Source organism: Sebastes fasciatus, chromosome 1, assembly GCF_043250625.1.
Source record: "Sebastes fasciatus isolate fSebFas1 chromosome 1, fSebFas1.pri, whole genome shotgun sequence".
NCBI classification, from domain to species: domain Eukaryota; kingdom Metazoa; phylum Chordata; class Actinopteri; order Perciformes; family Sebastidae; genus Sebastes; species Sebastes fasciatus.
The window spans coordinates 16,535,330-16,552,997 of NC_133795.1; the positions used below are offsets into that span (position 1 = coordinate 16,535,330).

Genomic DNA, 17,668 nt, shown 5'->3' on the forward strand with positions numbered 1-17,668 from the left:
GATATTATTCTGTCTTCAGTAACTCCTGAGAACAAACATCCTGTTCTTTAGCCTGCTTGCTGTCTGAGTTTCATGGTTAACTAACGTTTTTTGTTTTTTTTCTCACTTAAAAACTTTAAAGATATTACATACATTCATTGTTTTCATTGCTTTTTTTGTTTTGTTGACAGATATAGATCCATTTCTTTCATAAATACAAAGAACTTAGGCTTTTTTATTTTGGTAAATTTACTCTTTATAATGTGGAATTTCGCGAGAATTAAAATTAAATTAATAAGAAAAAATGCATTACTGTCTTTGTCACTGTAATCATAGCAACCAAATATAATATTTCTATAGTAGACTACATTGCAAAAATCTGAGAAAATGTTAACAAGTATAAAATTATTGACATCTTTCCACAATTCACATGTAAATTTACAGGACCAGAATAAATGAGAGCAAGTTTCAGGATGTGATTCGCAGAAGGAACAATTTACATCTATATGTCACTCTTTAACTTCTGTAAGAAAAGCTTCACTGGATATAATCTGTGGATGACACCTCTTTTACCTTATTTGTTAAAAGGAACTTTTGCGGTAAGGACCAAACTTTCTTCCAGTCAATATCACTAACAAAATGTATATATGTATATAATAATAAGTCAATATCACAAACAAGATTAATATATATATAATAATAAGTCAATATCACTAACAAGATTAATATCTAAATATAATAAGCCAATATCACTAACAAGATTAATATGTGTGTATATATATATATATTTATATATATATATATATATATAAGTTGATATCACTAACAAGATTAATATATATATATATAATAATAATAAGTCAATATCACTAACAAAATTACTCCAATAAAATGTTGCTGCCGGAGTAGAAACCATGCTGTCCTGAAACAAGGCCCTTATCCTGGAGTTCACACCTCTATTAACAGAAAGACAGACTTTAGCTTACTGAGACTGAATTGGGTCAGGGGGGGGGGCGACACTGACAAGGTGGAGAGTGGTCAGCATTCTTCAATAACATGTACAAACCAGATGGGATAGCATCAAAAACTATAGAAATTATTTTGGGGTTATTGGTATATTGTACCTGGCGAGAAATTCTGAGTAATTATAAAGTAGTCCTTCTCTATTAAACAACTGACTCACGAGTATAATACCATTGTTAAACCATTTATCATAAAATAAAGACATGTTCTTAAATAAAATATTACAGTTGTTCCAAATTTAACATCTCTGCGGAGAGAAATTGTCCTCGTCAATCAGCTCCCAAGCCAAAAGAACATGGTCATTTACCGTTACTCCATGCTGCCTGGGCAGGTTATCAGAGGATTGATTGCTGCTGGTTGACGAGGGTGAATAAAAACTCAACAATAATGTGAAGCACATAAAGATAAAACTACTTTAAAAGCTTTATATAAAATAATCAAAATCTCAGTAGATCTGCAGAATCTGGTTTTATTTTATTGTATTCATTTTTAACATAAACATTTGATTAAGATTTGGTGCAGCAATCAAAGATTAACAAGTTACTGTGGAAGTAGACTGATGATGTAAAAAAACTACTTCTCATATTTGTTAATTTACAACATTTCAGTTATTAATGAACGGAACATACACACATCATTTCCCTTTTATTGATGATAACATTTCAGATGGATTTAAATGAGCAGGTTAATATAAAAGCATATAACTTAAATGGAGGAAGTGCCATGTGTCAGTTCAACAAGCTGCAGGTGGCAACAATATAGCAACCACAAAGGGACAACGATTAAAACAATAAATTATGTGCAGTCTGCGCAATGTACTCTTCAATACCTCATATAAAGATTTCCCCACCTGTTTAAATGGTCAGTTTTATATCATACCTTGGATATCTTATCTTAAGACAATTGGCCCCAAAATGAAAAAAAAAGAAGTAAAAGTTCATGATGCATTATAGTTGAGGGGTCTAGTACAGGTGCCTGGGACACTAATATGAGTCCAGCTAATTCAATTATCTCTTTTTTTGTGTCTTCAGATAGTCTCATTGAATCATTATATATAGTGCAATACGATAAAAGGGAATTATAAAAGTTAAGTGCACACCAGCATTCACAATGCTGATTGTAAAAGTTATTCTTAATATTTACTATCACGATTAGCAGAGGGGCTGTCAAGTATTTCAGACTAAACAAGCTAACTATTATGTTCACAGTAGATTTGCTACGTATGCTACAGTCTTATGACATGGGTGTTGTAACGTAAAGTAGCTAAAAGTAAAGCTGGCGGTGAATGATATAGTGGTTTGGTTACATATACAAAACAGAGGCTTATTGGAAAATGCTTCCACAGGGTTGTTGGGGCAGGCCATTAAATCCTTGAAGACTGAAATCAGGCAGCTCAGGCTCATCTTGAAAGATGCCAGAATCAGTGAAGGTGTTGGGATTGTTGAGATACATCAGCAAATCATCCTCTGTGTTTAAACCAAAGCCAGAAATCATGGGATCAGGGTGATGTGTGCCAGACTGCATGGGATCAGGGTGATGTGTGCCAGACTGCATGGGATCAGGGTGATGTGTGCCAGACTGCATGGGATCAGGGTGATGTGTGCCAGACTGCATGGGATCAGGGTGATGTGTGCCAGACTGCATGGGATCAGGGTGATGTGTGCCAGACTGCATGGGATCAGGGTGATGTGTGCCAGACTGCATGGGATCAGGGTGATGTGTGCCAGACTGCATGGGATCAGGGTGATGTGTGCCAGACTGCATGGGATCAGGGTGATGTGTGCCAGACTGCATGGGATCAGGGTGATGTGTTTCCAGAGGTGACTGCAGAGGAGGACTCCCGTCTTGTTCTAAGAGAAGAGAAAGGGACAAGAGAAAGATACTGTTTCTGCTGTCGTGGCTGCGTTGTTTACTTCTGCTACTGCTTTCACAAAAAAAACTGTGATGTGCTGTACAACCCAAAAACTGAAAAAAAGAAAGCACAGACTGATGCTGGAGGATTTGATTTTGCACAAGATTGTCATGAAAGGCATGCAGTGTTAAAGTTTTCAAACACTAGTCAATACACTCGGTTAGGAAGGAAGTTCAGCATGAATTCTTACCCATTAAATATAAGCCAACAGCAAACAGCTGGTTAGCTTAGCTCAAAGACTGGAAATGGGGAAACAGCTATCCTGGCTCTGTCACCAGCACCTTTAAAGTTCACTGATTAATACGATAATGACTATATCTTGGTTCTGAGCAGTTGCCAGGCAACCAGAAGAGACGCCAGGAAGTTACTAGTCGCGGCCCTAATAAATAACCTGGCACAAAACAGTTAATTGTTTTTACACTGCAGGTTTTGTATGGATTTAATAAAACAAATATAACTTGTTAATTTGTAAGTTTTAGAGGTGCTGGTGGATTTTGAAAAAAAGTGTATTCCACAAATGTCCTTAACTTTTGCTTTCACCAAAATGGTACATGGATCTGCAGTTTGAAATGTAATCACTGTAAGATGAAATGCTACCACAAATACTCTTAGTGATAATATTAAATAAATAATAATAATAATACAGCCATATTATAGGGCTGCAACTAACTATTATTTTCATTGTTGATTATTTTCTCGATTAATTGATTAGTTGTTTGGTCTAAAAAATGTCAGAAAATGGTGAAAAATGTCGATCAGTTTTTCCCAAAGCCCAAGATGACGTCCTCAAATGTCTTATTTTGTCCACAACTCAAAGATATTCAGTTTACTGTCATAGAGGAGCAAAGAAACCAGAAAATATTCCCATTTAAAAAGCTGGAATCAGAGAATTTAGACTTTCTTTTCTTAAAAAAATTACTCAAAACCAATTAATCGATTATCAAATTAGTTGGCGATTAATTTAATAGTTGACAACTACAGACGTAGGCAAAGTTGTTGGTAACGTTCCGTTAAAGAGAGAAAAACCCACAATGGTCACTGAAATAACTTGAAACTGACAAAAGTAATAATAAATAAAAATTCACTGAAAATGAACCAGTCCTGGCCAGTTTCATTAGTTTGTTTTTTAAAATGATTCTGCTGAACCATAATTCAAAAACAATATCTGATTTTCATTAGTTCATTTTCAGTAAATTTTTATTTATTATTACTTTTGTCAGTTTCAAGTTATTTCAGTGACCATTGTGGGTTTTTCTCTCTTTAACGGAACGTTACCAACAACTTTGCCTACGTCTGTAATCGAAAAAAACTAAACTGTTGCAGCTCTACCATATTATCTGTTATTTCATGATTGATCATTACTGGTGGTGTCGTTTAACCTGTGGCTATGTACAGATTTAATTTTGCAGTGTCTTTTAATTGATTTTAATAAATACACCAAGCAAAGTGTTAAAGTATTCAAGCATCAGAAGGTAGAATCAAAAAGCTACAACTGTGTTAGTAACGGTTTTGCTCATACCAATCATCATCTCCACACCTGTTAGATTTCATGTTCAGTAGAGCAGACTACTGTACATGAGCATGCAGTAGAAGCCGCCCACAACCCCGCGGGATAAAAGTTCAACAATTTCATAGATGTTGCCTGACATCTATCTAGACAGCATCTTCCCCACTGATTTCCTACATTGCAAAACAAAAATAGAGAGGCCAACACAGAGCTCTGTGACGAAGGGAGAGCGATTTGTTGGAGGAGGATTTCAGCTGGATGGGACAGCGAGGAGAGCCATGACTCACCAGCTGCCTCTCCATACAGGCCATTCATTGGCTCCAGGCCTTCACCCTGTCCCATGTCAGAGGACATGGGTGACATAGCCTCCAGTTTGTTCCTACATGACCAATGACAAACAGTCATTACAACCAGTTGCTCATGACATAATAACGGGCGTGGGTGCACTACTTCTTAGCTGAAGCAAGTGCATTTTTAGTTTGTAGTTGTTGTTTCTGTATAAAGAGCACATTTAGAATATAAAGGACAATTTAATATTAATAGCAAGATACTGTAAACCAGCCTGGAGAAAAAAAATAATATACTTACTCCTTTGACACAAACATCAGCTTGGTTTTGATGTACTTTATGTAAGGACTGTCATCTGAAAAGAGAATGAGTTTAGATATGAATGTGTCATATTCCTCCCCCCAACACTATCAATACAGTGTAATTGTACCCATGACTACTGCAAGGCAAAACACCATTCAGATAGAATTATCCAAAACCAAAAACATCCAAAAAAAATCCCAAATCAGCAAAAACATTTGACGCCCTTACTTCCACTCTTCTCATTGTAGTATTTTCTGAAAGCGTCTTCCTTAGGGGTGTTTGGATACAGGTAGATCAGAGGATTTTCTGGGATATTTTCAGCTTCCAAGATCTGGAAATTCCTGATGATTTCATGGAAGGGGATCTGGCAGAGGTCGACTTTGGTGAAGGGCGTGACTGTCTTTACATCAGGCTTGCCTACAATAGACAGAGGATGATCATATTGGATATTTGTATTCGTCTACCATGTTAACAATTTCAAAATATTTTTTATAAATCATTATGACATAAAAATATCTCACCATTTAAGGTGATTTCCACCCAGGAGAAGGTGATTCCTCCAATGATACTGTCACTGAAGCGCAACAAGAACGTGCCTCTCTGTTTCTTCGTCAAGAGGGACTTCTCTTTGGCTTTGCTCACAAAGCCCATGATGAGGCTACAGCACAGATAAAAAGTCTTATATAAAACAAGAAACATCTCCCATTTGCCAGGAATTAAAGGCATGAGCTAAACTGCTGTGTATTAAACCCGGATTAGACTCAAACATACCCATCCCTCCACAGGTCTTCGAGGTATGTTTTCACCATAACCAAGATGCCATCAAACCACACCCAGAAAGTGTCAGGAGCATTTTCCTGTAACAAAAGTTCATCAACTCTCACCTACAGTATATTCATAAACAATAAAAACAAACAAGATTTAAGAATCCACAGCCTCGCTAGGGGCTCTGTGAAGCTGTAATGCTCAATGTAAAGGAAACCAAATTGTACGATGGATAAAAGTTGAGGTGCACAGCTTGTTTTTGATCCTAATCAGTCACAATGAAACAACTGTTAAAATGGTAGTGGTTGATATGGAAGTAGCTGTAGTTAACATGGTCACAATGTCAACATGCTGATGTTTAGCAGGTAATGTTAATCATGTTCAAAACCTAAGTTTACCATGTTTGGTAGCTGACAACACAAAATACATGATGGTAATGTTATTAGTTTTACAGATATTTGGTCATAAACCAAAATATTGAAAAAACTCACATTTTGACCTGACGGTGGCGCAAGAGGAAAAAAATCAGGGGATCACTAATATAGCGAAAATTCATAGTAGAGTGTTGCAGGAATGAGTCCTAAAACCTGGAAATGAGTGAGCATTTAAGCAATTCCGGTTCCCTTGTCTGGAAGTCAATGGGTTTTTTGAATGTGTTTTTAGTTAGAAGCCTGAAATAAGATCTGTGGTTCACACAAGCTTAAGAAATTTTAACGTTTTGTTCTACGATATAAAATACGTTAGTAAATATCCCACTCGTTAATTTTGAAGCTTTTACACGTCTTAAAAATAAAGAAGGCGGTTGCTAACAAGTGGCTAAATGAGACTACTAAACGCCATCACGCCAACTCGTCCGCCTTTACAGCCTCGTTGTTTATACCCACACGTTCATGCGACCGTGGTGTAGTTTGTCTATAACCTTATGTTAGCTTTTTACTTCTGGCAATTGCATTCACACTTCAAAAATCATAAAAGTGGTATTCATTTGTGAAGATTATCTTCCTGAACAAAACGTGTAAATATCATAAACGTTTGTTTGTCACAGAGCTTATTTTCTGCAATAATCTAAACTCCAATGGAAAAAAATCACATTGTCTTTTTGTCGAGGGAACCCAGGGCGATACTAACTTCCGGGTTGGCCTACAAAAATATGTCATCCCTGCAGCTCTTTATGGAAATCCATCCAATAGTTGTCAACATTTCACTCAAGTGATGCCAGAGGGAAAATTCAGGGAATCACCAAAATTGAGATATTTTGAGTCGAGTGGTTAGGATTAAGGTTAATCCCTCAAACCAGTATTCCGTATTCTTACCTTGCTAAACTTGGACCAAGCTACTTTGCAGGTGTCATAGTTCTTCTGCCTTCCTGCGGGGATAGAAAATAAATGATACATTATGCAACTCTCACTCACTGATATAATCTATAAAAACATGCATACAAGCCATGAAGGACGCTGAATTATAGCTTGCAATCCTTTGTATCATAATCTGACAAATCAATATTAACTGTGCACAAGTCCTGCTGGGTGTCAACAGTTGTCGTAAATCTGTTGAAGTTGTGAGAGTGAAATTACGCTTTTCAGTTTGACACTAATGTGTCTTATTTAGTGTTTGCTTTGAAAAACTGAATAAAGAGATTTTTTAGTTTTGGGCATCCTTTGTTAGATCAGGGGAGATGATGGTCAAAGAGTACCAATTTACCACCTTCCCCACTGTTTAGTTGGGCATAATATGTATGGTCAACTCTATTCTTATCAGAAACTGGACAAATAAAATAGGAAAACACCTACCAACTGATGCAGGGATTATTTTGGTTATTCAGTGAAAGTATACATATCCTTGCAAATGGCATTAAAAAAGCCCAAACTGCAATACAGTTAAAAGTTTTTACACCATGTTTCTAGAGCTTAGAAGTGTTGCTGAGTTACTTCAGTTATTTTATCTTTAAATGTTAATTTAATCAGTCTTAAAGATGCAGTTTAGTAACTTGTGTTAAAATCGGACCAAGGTGTTTACTGATATTATGTTTGACTCACAGATGAATGAATTCAACCCTATTTATATACAGAACAACCACACAAATAAGCAAAGACAAGCAACTGAAGCTGAACGTAGAAGCAGTATTTACCAAACAGTCTGTGTGCGATCATTTCCAGCTGAGCCTCATTCAGACCCCGTTTAGTGGCAGAGAGAAACTGCCAGCTCAACATCTCTCCAAACTGCGGCCAAGTGGATGCGGGAGAGTTGGCAAGGAATGCGACGTCCTGGAGAAACAGACACATATATACACAATTCAACCTTCTAATAGTACAGCCAAACTGATACATGGTGTGTGTTAGTCTCTCGGGGATCTCTCACCTTGATGTCTGTACTGAGCAGGTTGAACCAGAGGACAGACGCCCAGGCGCTCTGCTGCTGGCTGGAGTTGGAGATGATGATCACCGGGATGGAGGAGGCCTAGGTTGGGTGCCAGTAAAAAAAAATACTTTTATTTAGGTCCATAATCAAGACAATAAAAACAATGATATATGCTTAATTTTTGATACAGAGCACATGCAGATTAATTTTTTGAATTTTTATAACAATAAAGGATGCAGAAGAAACTCCACCTGCAACTCAACTGACACGCCCTTCAGCTCAAATACAGTGTCGAAGCAGATGATGTGCAGCTCCTCTGTAACACTGAGAGAAATCTGTCAACACCAAAACACACAGATCATTATTTGATTGCTCACATTTTCTTGAATTATGACTTACTAAGTAAAACTGTAAACAAAGATGGTATCTTCAGGATAGGACACCACCTACTGGACAGACAGCGGATCTCTTTCTCGAACAGACTGATTCAGCTTCGCTGTCACGAGGACCAATACAGGAAATCTTTCCTGCCCAAAGCAATAACTCCCTTCAACATCTCACCTCACCTCTGTCTAACAGAGAACTCTCAACTCTATAGTTTCCGTCTCAACCAGACTCCATTCTGTTTTAGTCCTGTATTAATCTTGCACATGTGGAATTTGTACATTGGTTTAATACCACTACTTTAAAACAAAATTGTAATTTGTATACTTTGCTAATGTATATAGTATGTTATTGTTATTCTATGTTCATATTTTATATCTTCTAATATATTCTATATATTGTGTATACTATAGATATTATCTCTAGTGTTGATATGTACGGTATTTTTACTGTGTATTTACTGTTCCTGTGCATTGCCTGGATAACCTGCTGCTGTAACACAAGAATTTCCCAATTTGGGATCAATAAAGTACATCATCCATCCATCCATCCATCCATCCATCCATCCATCCATCCATCCATCCATCCATCCATTGCCAAAGTCAACTCACATCACTGACTCCTTTGCCGCCACCTCCAGACTTCTGTTCCTTCAGAGTCTGCAGACAAATAACAGTATGCAAAATTAGTCAAACAACAATATTACCACCCGAGATTAAAGACTGATTATTTAAAACTTTCGTCTTTTAATCACTCCAGTTTAGTTGATGGAGTCTGTTTTATGTGTCTACTTTACAACATCGACAGTTAAGTATGTGACAGGATTTATCCTTCAGATGTTGAAAATTATTAAAGGCTTTATATCTAATTGTTGATAAGAGTTTCCTCAGATGTCATTTAATATTTCTTCTCTTTTCAAATCCTTATCACTTACAAGATGTCTGAAGTCTGCCACCATGCCTCCACTCTGGCTCTCTGCCATGTTCAAGGCCTTGCTGTTGGTCCCCAGAACATTAAAACGCCGATATCTACAAACATACCAGTATTAGTAAAAAAAATAAAAATTCACATCAGATGGTAAAGTTTAATACAGTTCTTCTAAAATTACCGCTTGATATGGAAGCTAAAGTTATATAAAACAAATACTCACCCTTTGATCTGAGGAGCCTCCCTAATTTCAAGGGGGAGAAAAACAGAGCAGTGACCACAGGGCGGCAACAAAACATCGTCGTCTATTGTTTGAAGTCAAGAACTAAAGGCTGCGTGTTCGCTGTGTGAAGTGAAAGTAACTCAAACTAAAGGAGTAATCTCACCTGTCCATGGATACATTCACTTTCATGGAGTGGTTCAGCTCAGGAAACTTAACAAGAAGCCTAAAAATATTAAATCAGGTGTAAGATTTTAGAAATATTAAAGAGAGAAGGAGTAGGATTTGTCAGTTGTGGTTAGATTCAAAGTTGGCCTCTCCTCCCTCCGGCTCAACGACAACAGAAGCACACATGCTTGACAAGTGAAAGCCAACCCCAGATTCACTCTCATTTTGGAACGCGCTTTGTCCACTTGGCGTTTCGCCTCGCTATATTTGTATTTTTTTCTAAACTAATACATATAGATTACGTGACACATAAACATGTACTAAAAGTAAATGCAAATAAATGCATAGCATCCAGCCATTGACTGCCTGGAGTGGCACACTGACCTGGTCTTGACAGAGAACTGGACGTTTGTGCGGAGCACCAGCGGTCCTTTCCCCTGAGGCATGGATGGCTGAGTCTCTACCACTAAGGAACTTCAAGAAACAATAAAACAATAATGTCAGGGAATTTCACAAAGAAATCATAAGAGAGCATGAGAGTGCAAGAAAGTGTGTGCTAAAAGAGAGACCTCCTGAGTAAGTCTTTTAGAAGAGTATCTGCTCTCCTCTGCATTGCGGGTCTTTGGGCCTTCACAGGATCGTTTGCATAGGTCACTTTTCCTGCCAGCTCCTCCAGCTTCCCAAGAAACTCGCGCACCTGGAATAGACACACTGCCACACAGGTGAACCTACAAAACAAGAGGAAAAGAGCAAAAGTGATGAAGTCTCAGAAAATGAAATAAAGAAGAACAAAACACCAACATAAGAAGACCTTGAATGTGATAATAGTGGTGGTGGGATTAGGGAAGTCTCAAATTCCACCTATAAAACAGCAGCGTTTTCTCCAGCCTATCACTTCATTTACAGAAGCATTATTGATATAACTCTTACAGTAAACACCAAAGATTAAAACAAATTGAAACAGATGGAGATGAGTATACCATTTCTCCAGCTGATCCAGACAAACATTGTCTGGAGCGCCAATGCAGGCTTTCTGCTGCCTCCTCTGCCACTCCACCAGCTCTTTCTTCACCAATATGTCGATCAGCTCATCAATCCTGTCCAGGATCTTATTTAGGTCTGCCAGTGTGCTCTAAGAAGGTGATTGTATGAGACAAAACAAAATTAGAAAAAGATTTGGACTGAAGAGATGGAGGTGTTAGTAAGAATATTAATAACTCCATACCTTTCTACATTCATCCAGTCTGTTGATAAGTAACTGAAAAACTTTCTGTTGTTCCTTCCTCTGCGCCTCATCTACAGCAGCTGCATAATATTTTCCACAGTGGGATCACAGTTTCCATGTAAGACAGACCAAAACAAAACAAGAACCTTTAGCTGTGATTCAGGCCTCTTTATTACTCATCCTCAGAGAACATTGTCACAACATGCAAATATAACCACAACATTTTAATCTGCTTACCTTCCATCTTGTGGGTTTGGTATTTAAAATCAAACTCGTCTTGCTGCTCCTCCAGACATATCAATGTATGTTCCATGCACTATATCCCAAAAATCCAGAGAAAAACAATAATGCACAAAGTGTAATATCTTTCAACTACAAAGCACAACATGAAGACATAAAGCAACATAATCTGCACCTGCACTTCATTCCTGAGGCCAGCCAGTTTACGTTCAAGGTCCTGCTGGCTGCTCGTTTCCATGGCTTCATGCTCTACATGCAAACACTGGACCTGAGACAAAGGGAGTAGGAGTAGGAGGAGCAGGTATAGAGATTAAGAGTCTTCCACATGTGATACTGGGTGATACTGTTGCAGAAAACAATATCAGAGCTTGATGGAAAATCTTTGCTTTTTAGCCCACACACTGTACAGACAGTGTGTGACAAAATGTATAATGGAAATTCACACTGGACACCAAGAACATAATAAACTTGCTTTTAAATATTTAAAAGTTATGAATTAAAGCTGAAGTGGAGCAAATATGATTTAAAAAAGTTATTTTTATAAAACGGTCACTATATACTGACAGTAGTGCATGAGAAAGGTAATCTGAAAAAAAAATTGTGCCTCTGTGTGCTCCGCTGCTCCTAATGGCATCTCTAAGATTTCACAGACCGGCGGAAAACAACCAATCACAGCCGAGCTGGAGCCTGCCGTCTCTGAGCAGCTGTCAATCTCTCACGAACTCCGATCAAACGGTCAAACTAGGCAGCGCTGATCAAATATGAATGAATATTCTGTTACTGTAATGCCTATTTCTCTCCTCAAATGTTTTCAGAAACATCTTGTAGTGTACTGTTTATCTGTAAAATGAGAAAGTTTGTGACCCGGCAGCCATGTTGAGATCTGCTGAGGAAATACCAAGCACCGCCCACCAGCCGGAGCAAATTTTCTCATTTTACAGCTACACAGTACACTACAAGATGTTTCTGAAAACATTTGAGGCGAGAAATAGGCATTACGGTAACAGAATATTGATTCATAGCCAATAGGAACGCTCTCAGAACACTTGAATTACAGTATGCTGAAAGGTTATTATGGATTTTTTGCCCACTGATGCCAAAAACATTCTGCCTACTGCTGGTTTAAGTTACAGGACTGCAGACACACGCACATCCCCGTTTGGTGGCTGACCATTCAGTCTTATGGAAAAAAACAGCCAAAACATGGCGATGAATTAAATGACAATATGATAAATTATCTGTTTTTAAAAATACCAGGTGACAACTGCCATTTTCTAGACTAGAGCAATGTGTGTAATTGTTTTCATGTGCAAGCTGTTTTCATACGGGCAGCAGGGTGTGTCCCATCCATTACATGAGTCAATAAGTACAAATGTTGTCCTAACCTGTTTAGGCAGATCAGCATTATCAAGGATTTCCTTCTCTTTTCCCAAAAACCACAGGATTGTGTTTGCCAAGACACACGGTTCATCCAGGTACCTCTGTCAGGGGAGAGAAGTCAGAAGGATATCAGGGATGCACCGATACCAATACTGGATCAGATATTGGGCCGATACTGACTCAAACAGCTGGATCAGGTATCGGTGACAGTGGGGACAATATCAATTCTATGTTTATTTACTATCTACATTATATACCCAAATTTGAATTCCTGTTTACATTTTGACCAATTTTTTGCTGCATTAAAAAGTTTTACACTTGAATTGTAATTCCTGTTAATTTTGAAGGTTTTAATAACCAAGCTGCTGGTGTACGATTTATTATTTGAATAATTACAATTAGTAAATGTATGTCTATGTATTTATTTGTTACATTTTGTTTTACAAAGTTAGGAAAGCAATGTTTAAGTCCAGCCTGATGTTGCCTTACACATAAAAGAATGATCCCAGTCACTTCCACACACTGAGGCATACAGCTTATTAATTAAACACTGGTATCGGATCGGTACTCGATATCAGCCGATACGCAAAACCCAGGTATTGCTATCGGGACTGAAAAAGTCGGATCGGTGCATCCCTAATGGATATCAGAGTCATATCAACAGTTTTCCAGTTTAAAATAAATGTGTCACCCAATGGTGTTTTTACTTTCCACAAATCACACCCAGACAAACCTGAAAGTTCTGTTTATAGCGTCTAATATTGTGCTGGAGTAGGAATGCCTCCTCCTGCACAAAGCGGCTGTGTTGGATATCCAGATTCTCCAGCAGGACCTGGAACAGCACCCTAGCTAAGTCGTGGTCCCGTGCTGCTCGTTGCCTGAAGAACAAAAACACAAGATACAAAATAGCAGAGTATTTTACAAACAGGGTCATTAAAATCCTTGAATGATAATATATTGTGGGTCGAGGGGAGGTCAAATGAGATGAGAGTGCAGCCTTTACCATTCCTGCTTCTCTATCCAGGCTGACAGGTAGTGCCTCACATCCATAGGCAGAGCATCCCTGTCATAGAGCTCATGTAGCTGCTGTGTGTATGCAGCAGGTAGCTGCCTCAGTCTGTCCCACTGAGCCATCCTAAGGTTGATCAGGGGAAAAACACCAACATGCACACAAACAACAAAGATAAGATAAGATGAACCTTTATTAATCCCAGGTGTCAAAGCAGCAAACATCAGCAAACAGAGTGAAACACAGGAGAGGTAAAGGTATATAAAAATTATAAAAACAATAATAGAGCTATAAAAGATACAGAGTGAATGGGTGAACATAGTGTGTGCAGTGTAGCTGTATAGTATGAGTGTCACCAAAAGACCAGCGCCATTACATGTAAATATGACGGATTCATACAGTCCTGTCTGTAATCAACAGTTGAAGGAGCAAAGTGCAAACTCTTAAGACAAGAAATGACCTGTGAGCTGTGACTGTAAAGAACATGCAGTTTAATATGACTGCAAACTGTGTTATTATCTTTAGAACAAGACATTGGAAGTTGACACCGAGTAACGTAAGTAATGTTGTAACTGTATGTTAGCTTGTCTTGGATAGACTGTCAGTCAGTAACAACGCATTTACTCACCTAACTTTATGTTGTCAGTCAGAGTCCTCTTATAAATGTAAGTTATTAACGTTAACTAGCTTCAACTGGTAACCTAGCACCAAGCTAACGTTAGCTCCAGCTTAGCTCTCGTTTCTCTCTAGCTGTGGCTGTTGTCGGACGTTGGTAAAACAAAACAACACTCAAGCAGGTAGGCGTGTGAACATTTCCTAAAATATTTTTTACTCATCTTTCTGTTTTCATTGGATATCTTCTTATCCCGCCCCTAGTGGCTGTTTTCAAGCTAACCACGGGTGCCATTTTGGCTCTGACAAAACAGCCGTTAAGGCAGTTTAAGAGCCGGAATGTCTGATCACGTCACACGCAGTTTCCTTGTGAGGTCAGAAGCTAACAGCTCATTGGTCGAGAGCGACAGAGAGCAGCACGCGCTGTTTGGTAGGCATGCACGTCAGTCTGACGCGAGGGGGCGTGGTCAACACATCCATGGGCGTGGAGAAGGGAATCGAAACTTACGGCCGCGTCTGATAGATTTCCCGAGAAATGAGATTGTGAAAGTGATGAAGCATGTGACGCACTCAGTGACGTAGCACTGAATGCTTGGGCCAGAGGCAGTCTCTAAAAATTAAAAATTAAAAAGGCATGACATAACTGGGGGTTCAAGCGCCAGTTCAAGTCCCCGCATGGACCAAGTACTGAGTGTGAACTGGTTGCTGGAGAAATGCTAGTTTGCCTCTTGACCAAGGCACCAAACCCCCAAACCCCCAACTGCTAGGGTTCTGTTAGGGGCAGCCCCCTCGCTCTGACATCTCTCTCATTAACGCATGTATATAAGTCCTGTTTGTACATGTGTGTGTGTGTCCTGTATATAACAGAGTGAAAAAAATGAATTTCCCCTCAGGGATTAATAAAGTGCCTTTCTTCTTCTTCTAAAGTTAAGTTCTTATTTCTTAGACCTTAATATTGAGAGAGACTTACTATACCACACAATGAAAAACGACTGAACAAGACTTGAATAGAATTGTATATTTAGCCTAATATGTTACCATTTCAGTCCTTTAAACTGTTATAATAATAATAATAATAATAATAATAATAATAATAATAATAATAGTAATAACAATAATAATAATATGCCCTCATTGGGTTGTGAAAAGAAATACTAATGCCTTGATTTAAGTATAGCCACATCTGGCACATTTCATATTAAGGTTAATTTTGCATTATTCCTCCACTTCTTCATCAACACAAAGCTCTCTTCACCTCCATCATCCTCGGGATCGGGCTCATTCACATAAACGGAGGAGTGAAAATAACTCTGGATTTGGCAATTAGTGCATTCAACAAGTTTTAGAACCTAAAATTGATTTAAATGGGGCTACTGAAAGCAGCAGTGGGTAGAATTGGAGCATATATGATTAAAAATATATATATTTATAAAACGGTCACTATATCCTGATAGTAGTGCATGAGAAAGGTAATCTGAAAAATAATCATGTTCCTCTGTGTCCTCCGGTGTCCTCCTAATGGCATCTGCAAGATTTCACAGACCGGAGGAAAACAACCAATTAGAGCCAAGCCGGAGCCTGCCCTCTCTGCAGCTGTCAATCACTCGTAAACTCCGATCAAACGGTCAAACTAGGCAGCGCTGATCAAATATAAATAAATATTCTGTTACTGTAATGTCTATTTCTCAACTCAAATGTTTTCAGAAACATCTTGTAGTGTACTGTTTAGCTGTGAAATAAGGAAGTTTGTGACCAGACAGCCATGTTGAGATCAGTTGAGGAAACACCAAGCACCGCCCACCAACCGGAGCACAGCCAATAGGAACGCTCTCTATCTCTGAAATGACCTGTGATTGGCCAAAGTCTTCTGTCATATGCTAGATGTTTTAAAGCCTGAAAACAGAGCCATGATGAGGTGCAGAAGTCTAGTTTCCTCTCAGAACACTTGAATTACAATATGCTGTAAGGTTATTATGGAATCTTTTGCCAAATGATGCCAAAAACGGTCTGCCTACTGAAGCTTTAAGCCATGATACGATTTTAATATTGCGATATTAAACATTTTGCCATATGCTGAGTATTGCGATAAGATATATTGTGATTTATTACCTTTTTTTAACTGCAAATTATGCAGTTAGTCAACATCTGTTTTATCTAATAGGATACGGTTTTCACTCTGTTCAGTTCAGAGTTTTTATTCACATATTTTGAGGTCAGAGGTCAAAGGGACCCTTTTGAAAATGGCAATGCAAGTTTTTATTCTGTAAAATTTAGTGTAACTTTTGAGTGTTATTTAGAATTATTCATCATTTTAAAAGTGCAATAGGCTATTAAATAATAGTAATACTCAGGTAAAGTTTGAGTACCAAGAAATTGTACCTCAGTAAATATACTTAATTATTTGCCACCACTGCCACCAAAATAGCAATTTTTAAAGATTTATGTACAAATATTAATATTTTGTTAAATTAATCAATTTGTGTCTTTACATCGGATATCAGGTAACTTCTTATTTACACTTTCAAATAAACACTAAAAATAATAACCCTGGTAGTGTATTTTTTCCACCAAGCTGGTACAACCGGCCCTTTATTGGTATTACTAATGTAAACAGCATCATTTATGTTACTCATCCCTTCAGTTCCCAATCTCACCAGTAGATGTCATACTTGCCACACCATTACAAAAATTAGTTTGATTGATGATTAATTGAAAAGAAATAAGAATTTGCCATGCAGAAACTCTTCATCGAATACGGCTGTATAGAGGGTGACCCAGCACAACCTAACACCAGTTACAGTTTTCAAATTATTTTAATTCACATTCCCTTTATTCTTTCAACTATGCAATAATATTCTTAAGGATTATTGTATGTACAAAATACCACAATTCAACCACATGTAATTTGTAGACTGTAAACTCCTTGTCAGGTTGTTTTCTCAAGCAATGCAGAGCATGTGACCTCAGAGTCCTGAATGGCAGCTACAAATCACCATTGTTTTGTTCTTCAGCACCCCTGAGGCCTGTACTACGAAGCGAGTTCAACATACCAAAGAGTGTAATAGATGAATAGATTACACTTATTTGAACCCTGCGTGTGCACGGCGGCGTCTATGACTAATTAAAAATCCTTTCAACTGCTTTCCCCCTCTGTGACGGTGTGAAACGGACTCAAGAGGAAGTCAAAATAAATAAATATAAAAATATAATTCAAAGCGGTAAACACCCACAACATAAATCCAACTGTCCTTCTTGCATTTGTCAGTTTAAACTGTGTTGTTTATAGCCTGGATTATGACTTAAACTTCTTCATATGTGTGTAATATTATCATACAATCACCGCAGTGAGCTCTGATTGGTCAGTAGGC

At 38.0% G+C, this 17,668-nt stretch overlaps 2 protein-coding genes across 3 annotated transcripts in view; one reads left to right on the top strand and one right to left on the bottom strand.

Annotated features, from left to right (window-relative positions):
- LOC141766692 (zinc finger protein Eos-like) overlaps positions 1-17,668 on the top strand; it is a 224,900-nt gene that overhangs the window by 50,437 nt on the left and 156,795 nt on the right. The gene's annotated exons all lie outside the window — the stretch shown is intronic.
- On the bottom strand, positions 1,452-14,526 carry stat2 (signal transducer and activator of transcription 2). Of its 2 annotated transcripts, none has more exons than XM_074633578.1 (24): positions 14,317-14,526; positions 13,683-13,814; positions 13,413-13,557; positions 12,685-12,780; positions 11,475-11,567; positions 11,297-11,375; positions 11,060-11,139; positions 10,815-10,966; positions 10,404-10,562; positions 10,219-10,308; positions 9,833-9,892; positions 9,670-9,690; positions 9,454-9,547; positions 9,131-9,178; positions 8,387-8,470; positions 8,136-8,234; positions 7,906-8,041; positions 7,091-7,143; positions 5,784-5,869; positions 5,534-5,670; positions 5,241-5,429; positions 5,010-5,064; positions 4,709-4,800; positions 1,452-2,852 (listed from the first exon to the last, which is right to left on the bottom strand). In XM_074633578.1, exons 2-24 carry the CDS (start codon positions 13,811-13,813, stop codon positions 2,326-2,328), a joined length of 2,706 nt encoding a protein of 901 aa, XP_074489679.1. In that variant the 5' UTR covers position 13,814; positions 14,317-14,526; the 3' UTR covers positions 1,452-2,325. The 2 variants fall into 2 exon arrangements, with proteins under 2 accessions (XP_074489679.1, XP_074489672.1); XM_074633571.1 differs by having other exon boundaries at positions 1,638-2,844; positions 4,698-4,800; positions 14,317-14,485.